Source organism: Penaeus vannamei, chromosome 36, assembly GCF_042767895.1.
Source record: "Penaeus vannamei isolate JL-2024 chromosome 36, ASM4276789v1, whole genome shotgun sequence".
NCBI lineage: Eukaryota > Metazoa > Arthropoda > Malacostraca > Decapoda > Penaeidae > Penaeus > Penaeus vannamei.
In genome coordinates this window covers 7,527,843-7,535,342 of record NC_091584.1, presented here as the reverse complement: position 1 = coordinate 7,535,342, position 7,500 = coordinate 7,527,843, and the positions used below count along the sequence as shown (strand labels likewise).

General features: G+C 34.1%; 1 protein-coding gene across 18 annotated transcripts in view; it reads right to left on the bottom strand.

Moving 5' to 3' along the window:
• Window positions 1-7,500, bottom strand: part of trol (terribly reduced optic lobes) — a 266,084-nt gene that overhangs the window by 96,592 nt on the left and 161,992 nt on the right. For all 18 annotated transcript variants that reach the window (XM_070114424.1, XM_070114425.1, XM_070114431.1 and 15 more), the window contains 9 exons: window positions 7,313-7,500; window positions 6,755-7,007; window positions 6,464-6,601; window positions 6,078-6,254; window positions 4,243-4,439; window positions 3,622-3,769; window positions 3,236-3,387; window positions 1,994-2,133; window positions 1,225-1,344 (listed from right to left, as the gene is read on the bottom strand). The exon at window positions 7,313-7,500 is cut by the window's right edge and continues 83 nt beyond it. In XM_070114424.1, the coding sequence (XP_069970525.1) occupies window positions 1,225-1,344; window positions 1,994-2,133; window positions 3,236-3,387; window positions 3,622-3,769; window positions 4,243-4,439; window positions 6,078-6,254; window positions 6,464-6,601; window positions 6,755-7,007; window positions 7,313-7,500 (1,513 nt within the window). The remainder of the gene's footprint in view (window positions 1-1,224; window positions 1,345-1,993; window positions 2,134-3,235; window positions 3,388-3,621; window positions 3,770-4,242; window positions 4,440-6,077; window positions 6,255-6,463; window positions 6,602-6,754; window positions 7,008-7,312) is intronic.

Below are 7,500 nucleotides of genomic sequence, written 5' to 3'. Positions count from 1 at the left end.
GAGGAAATGCAGCAGGGGAAGAAGAAAGAGGAGGAAGAGGAGGGGGAGAAGGGGGAGGAGGAGGAATAGGAGGAAAGAAAATAGAAGATGGAGGAGGAAGAGGGGGGAAAGAAGAGGGAGAAAGAGGTGGAGGAGGATGGGAAGAGGAGATTAAAGGAGAAGGAGCAAGAGATGGGAAGAGTGGAGGCAGAGGAGGAGGAGGAAGAGCAAGAGGAGGAGTAGGAAGAGGAAGAGGAGGAGGATATGGAGGAGGAGGTGATGGAGGAGGAGAAGGAGAAGAAGGAAGAGGAGGAGGAGGAGGAGGAGGAGGAGAGAGGAACGGAATCTTCCTTCACCATATCAGTACATGCAATGAAATAAAAACAGATAACAAAAAAAAAGGTTAAAATTAAAGCCTCTCCACTGTGATAAATAAATAACTGAAAACTGGTTAGTCACATTACTAGCTTCTTGTTTTGAAATATTTCAGGTATGATTAATCAAAACACTAAAAGCATAATTGCGAATCAACTGCAAAGAAATCTTGGGAAAAGCTAGTACATACCCAGATAATAACAAGGCAGGGAAGTAATTCTGCCATTTATAACAAATACTCAAAATGAATGAAATCTCATAGCTGTTCCCACATAATCAGACTGGAAAGACAATGCAAAAAAAAATACCCTCCAATTAAAGCAGCAATAGGTTATTCTAAACAAAGCTTTGTGATTTATAACTTATGGATCCTCTACTTGATCTGAAAGTAATTTTTTCAATATATTTGGCTGATTGAGCATCAAAATATCTACTAATACTTAGCAAGCAGTATGAACAATTGTATCACAATTTACCAAAATTAATAGAATATGCATCTAAATTACCAATTCCTCATGCAGAATCAATCTTGTGCAATAACCTTAACCCCACAGCATTAATCATGCATAAAGTAAGGAAATCATAATGATTTGTTACAAAACTAGGACATTGCACTCTATCTACTTGAAGGAAGATTTCATATATAATATTCGTTTTTTTCCAAAGTGGACCACCATAACAAAGACATTACCAAACCAACATCAAACATCTCCATTTCTTATCCCTTAACTAGGAAGCATCAAAATGTAACAAATCTTTTAGACACTAAAATAGTAAGCGGGATACTGTTCTGGGACACAAAAACAACACTCTTTTATTCCCATGATTTCCTTTACCCAAAGTGAGCACTTTTCTCTACTCATCACTAACCACAGAACTCCTCATCCGAGCCATCGGGACAATCCTTGTTGGAATCACAGCGTTTATCCTTGTGAACGCAGCCTGACATGTCTCCACAAATGAACTCATACCATTCACATGACGGAGGAACTTCAATGCGTGTCAAGACAAGAGGATCACATATTATTAAAGATATTATATAAAAAAATTATGGAAAAGAAAAACATTGAACTGTTATATAGCTGGCGACATATTTCAGGCACAGAGCTAAAAAAATCATGTTGTCATTGATAGCATAAGCATGTTGATACAAAGTTTCACTATAATAAGCCTAGAGTTACTATTCAACACTTGAAAGCTGTACTGTAACAAAACTTTCTTTTTGCTTCTTCATAAATTTATAATTAAAAGCAAAAAGTTCTTTTCTTGCTGACAATAGAACTTTTCCATATAAAAAAAAAGCAGCAATCAAACACAAGCAGTGCAAACCAGACATTAGCAAATTATCAGTATGGATAACATACCTGCTACACAAATATTTTTCTTATTTTCTGAGCATATTTTATTTCATAAAATAGCTGCCTTATCTGTACTGAAAAACAGATTTCACATTTCTGTAATAAACTTCTTTTCGTTTAACCTTTTTCCTCTGCTTATAGTTATTCTCTATTTTCAACAGTATTATCTAATGTACTTATTATTCAACTAGTGGCCAAGCAACCTGAAAAGAAAACCTGGACAAAGAAACAAAAAAGAAGGTTAATACGAACTGTCATGATTCTCATCTCTTCACACTGACCTGGCCGGCATGAATCACCAGGAACATTGGGGTTGCCCTCATAACCGCTGGCGCAGACCTCGCAACGCCGCCCTTGGTAGCCCTGGAGGCAATTACAAGTCACCTGGCCATCACTGTCCAAGAAGCACGTGGAGCTAAATCTGTGGAGAAGAAAAGAGAAAATGAAGAAGGAATTTGTGAAGTCAAAACAGTTATTGTCATGCATAAGTAATTCTCAACAAGAAACCAGAATGGCTGAATATGTAGAAAAGGAATAGGAAAAATGATTAGATAAATAAAGGGGAATAAAAAAAAAAGAAAAAAAAAACATAAATAGTACAATATATGAAAAATACTGACAAATGCAATCCTAACAGGGAATATTGTAATCAACTTTATGAACTAATCACCATCACCAAAAACAGTTTCAATTTCTTTATCAACAGAATGATGATCATCCCTCCAGAGGACTAATAGCAAACTAAAATCTCTCTCTCTCTCTACATTTCATAATATACTGACATATCTATCTTGCCTGTTACAACCTAATATTCTGTCAATTAATTCTTTATCAGGAAAATTATCTAGCAATTAAATATTTACCATCCAAAATTTGTATTTCTATCACACAAAAAAGCCTATAATTCCAAAATAAAGTAAAATTCTCTGTTTAATGGTGGATAATCCACAATCATATCTGTACAGATTTTTTTGAAAATTAGTCATATTGCTAACCACTTTATTTAACTATAAAATAACCACTTTTTTGTTTTGTTTTGTTTTTCTTAATCTTTAAAAGTCTATTGATGAATTATGTCCTAGAAAAAAAAAACTGAATTTTAGGAGATAATATCTCCATAATTATCTTTAAGAAGTAATACTGCTATTCCATCTTTACAGCTAATTTGTTAAATACTGTCAGACATATGTGCCTTTCAGACATCTTAAAAATGTGTACTTCAGCTTAACAATAATGTATAACCATGTATAATAAATCTGCTGTACCTTATAGAGAGAGAAAAAAGGAAAAAAAAAGAAAAATAAACACACACAACGATTGATACTTAAAAGACAGAGAAAAGAAAAGAAATGTAGTAAAGAAAAAAATCTAGACTCTACCTGCAAATCCAGGTTAAAAAAGAAATAGTTTATAAAGGATAATGTATCAATATATGTAAATAACAGAAATATAAATAAGCAATCCAACTATCGGGAGCTTTGTACCAAAGAAAAATGACAAACCTTAAATAAAGTAAAACTCACTGGTTGGTGGGTGTTGTGAGCGGACAAGGGCATGGCAAGCAGGGAATACCATTGGCTGGGTCTCCATACTCTCCAGGGCGGCATTCAACATCTGGCACACAACGTCCAAGCCAAGGTCCATCAGAAACACGCTTGTAGTTGGGAGCACAATCCTGGGAACATTGACAAATTATTATTTTCTATATGCCAATATACAAAAACAACTCCAGCATGATATGACCCTTTTTTTATATACAAAATGCCAAAATGTGACTACCATCCTATAGCAATGCATGCAATGCTAAATCCACAAAGCAAATAAGCATAATCATTATCAAAATCTAGTCATGAGTCTAAGAAGAGTATTCTATGATGGTACAATTACTCAGTTTAAAGAAAAGACTAACCTGGCAAGACAATCCTACATAGCCTGTTGGGCAACGGCACTCTTCTACCAACACAGCTCTTCCCTGGGTATTATCATGAATGACAGCAGTATCCATTTGAACTTCTGAGAGCGTAGACACTACATAGTAAGCATCAGTGTACAGTGCTCTGAAAAGGTATCATCGTCACAATTAAATATATAAACTTTAATCATGTACAAAGCATAAAAATATGCATAAAGTAATAATAAAAATATCTTTACAAAATCATAATGATGTCAACTGAAAGAGATACTTAATAAAAGCTGTAAACCATTATTCTATTCATTATATCACATCTTTTTAGAAGTAAAAGTCTTTATACTGATAATTTTCATCCAAAAATAAATGCCTAATTGATAGAATAACTAAAATCATACTGACAGCAACACCCATTTACAAACTTTATGGTATACAAGCAATGGACTAGTTAAATCAGAACTTCAACAACATATAAGGAATACAAAAAAAAGGAAAGGAGGAGAAAAAAGGAACATAAAACATGAGAAAAAGATCAAGAAAAAAAAATATATATATATATGAACACCAAAGAAACAGCAATAAAAGAAAACTGAAATAATGAAAAAGGTCATTGACACATACCGAATCAGTAGTAATTCAATATTCTCAAGCACCATCATGATTTCTTCTCTGTTTGCCGGCTCTTGGCTCTGAACAATTTGTCCGCGGCCAACTACACGCTTGAACCACTGACCAATCTCAAACCTTACATCCACTTGGTTTTCGAAGTCAGGCTTGAAGTCTCCATCATGAACATGCATGAGTGTGATGTCATTACCCTAAAGGAAAATAATAATAAATAAATAAAATCTTGAAAATAGTAATATTAATGATAATAGTAATTACTTTGATTTCAATTCTGCCAACCTCTTTCATGTGTTATTTATCTTCTTTTCCTTATTACGTTCATTCATTCTTTTCTTTCTTTTATTTTGCTTTAAATCAGCCAACCCCTTTTTTTGTTAAAGCTAAAATGAAAAACAATGCACATTCACACACTATAATGAAAAGTAACAGACTGAGTGAGCATTATGATATTGAAATTAGTTTAGAGAAGAGAAATACGATTACTAGCAAAAGTGCACAGCAGCATCCACAGTGTAGTGCTGTAACAAATTCATAAATTTACAGGGGTAGTCCTGGTTGTTAGATCCCATGTCAGATTATTTCATGATGTAACATTGGCAAAAGCACCATAGCTAGGTAAGAGTTTTAGCTTTCTGCATCAACTGGACCTACTTATACCTGTGATTTCTGTTTTTTTTGTATCTATACTTGTTTTTTAGTTTAAATAGAAAAATAAACTAAACAACAAAGCTACATGAGGAAATTGCACAGATATTCTGGTGCATGCAAAAATGACTGTACTGTGGAACATAACAATCTTGTTACATGATTACCCAAACCCAGTCAGTGACACATGTCATGTTTTGTGATGCTGTGCACTGCCTATTGAACTAGTCTAAATGTAACATCCAGCAATGGAAAGGTTTAAGTTAAGGCTTTCTTCCAGTATGTAATAGTTCCTAATATATGCTTAATGATATATGAAAAATGAACAACATTGAAAAATATATGAAACTATTGTTTTTTTTTCACTTGGTAGAAATTCCTTATGCTAAATTTTATGTCCAGCCTCAAATCTTTTGTTTTCCTTGGAAAGGGCATTTCAATACCAATGGCAATTCTCAAACAATTTGAAAACTAAGGTTTATTTCTGAACAAGGAATTTCTAAGCATAATCACTATGAAAAAAATAAACTTGGGAGGAAGCTCTGCTACCCCCCATAAAAAAAAGCTATCTCAACTATTCTCTGCATAACAAAAATCATAAAGCTTTATAAAGTCATTTACTTTTAAGATAAAAAATAATAATAATATTTTCAGGGGACATAATAACAAATGATGGCTGTCAAGCACAAAAGGTGAAGCCAGAACAGTCACATCAAAAAGGAAAACAATTTTTTTTTTGGCACACATTATCAACAGCATTGTATGGATAAGAATCTTAGACACTAGACAATAGAAAAGAGAATAAATGCTATCCAAATAAAGTATTCGCAAAGGTAGAGTTTTCATAAAAATATCTTTGTGTATGAAAAAATAAAATAGTAAAGAAGAGAAAATGAGGGTATAAAGTTTCTTATTAATAATATACCTGAGAAAGTTAAAGTTTTGGGGGGCAAATAACACCACAATGAATCATCATTTTAGCCTACATAGTTCTCTTCAAAAAATGAAAAAGCCTAGAAATACATGAGTAAGGAACATCCCAAGCACCAGTGAATGTTCTCCATAAGATGGAAGGCAGGAGAGGAATGTAAACAACTGCAGAACTCCAACATTCTTCACAGGCTGTGGTCTATAAGAAGAGGAAGAAGTTTCATAGCTCTGTGGAAGCTCCCTGTTCAACCTACCACCATGATCACATCTGGTCCCTTGATAGTCTGTGAAGCAACAGTGCTGGAATACTTGATCTTGTATCTAAGGTATCCACCATATGATGTCAATTGCTGGCCCTTGTGACTATCAGGAAGGGAGAAATACACAATGAGGTCACTGGGGCCCTCCAGCTTGGATCTGTCGACATTGAGCTGAAAAAAGGGAAAAATAATTTGCTTCACATTCTTAACAGAAATATATAGAAAAGCAAATGAGATTTAATTTATAAATACAATGCTAACAATAAGATAACATAAACACATAAACTAAAATTTAACAAAAATTACCAAGCCTTCAGCAAAAAATAATCTATCTTATACAAATGAAAGATTTTTAATAACAAAGAAAGAAGAAAAGTTACCTGGACTGCATTAGATGACTGAGGACTGAGGAAGCGTGAGGATTGTTGATACTGTTTTGTACGCACTATATAATTGCCCTTGAACTGGTCTTGATTAACTCCTATCAGCTGATATGAATCATTAGCAGGAGGAGGTAACTGCAAAGAGAAAATCACATTTAGAAATCTCATATATATATATATATATATATTCATGATACTGCTTTGCAATACTTATACTAACCATACACTCCAACATCATAAACAAATAATGAATTCCACAAAATTTTCTAGTGATACCTAATTTTTTACCTGAGTAATATATCTGTCTGTGGAGTAGCACTGTTCTGTGGCCCCAAAGCAGAAGCATGTGAGGCACTCCTCTGCAGTAACAGCACCTGCGTTGAAGAGAGGTGGCTGACACTGTGGAGAGCTGCCCTTCACTTGGACAATGCAGTCAGGTTGAGCAAAGACTGAACCTAGGCTGTTAATTGCCTCACAAGAATAAGCACCCTGGTCTGTTGGCTGAACACCTGGACATGTTAGAGCACCCTGCCCATCCACACTGAAAAAAAAGAAAAAAAAAGAAAAGAAAAAAAAACAAAAAACATATTAACACATGATAATACAAAATAATATTTAAATATAAAAATAATGTACCCAGATTACTTTGCACTGAACAAATTAAACACAGATGGAAATACCACTTCCAGTACATACATATTCATACTAAAATTTACAAAAAATTGAAAACTATTTACAAAATCTGAATCATATATATACCTCGATATATTTTTATATCTATGTGTATAAATTTCAGTCTATCTTTGTGAATACATTTCAATCAAATACTAAAAATGAAATAACAACCTGGTCATTTGACATTTATCGGGCACATGTCCCCAGTTGAGTCTCCAAATGACAGTTGGAGTCGGAACGCCAATGACTCTGCAAGTGATGGTGAATGTTTCGCCTACTTGGACCATAATGTTGCGAGGGGGAGGCTCCACAACAATTGGCTTGGTGCACCTCTGTTCATCTGATCCATCCAGACAGTC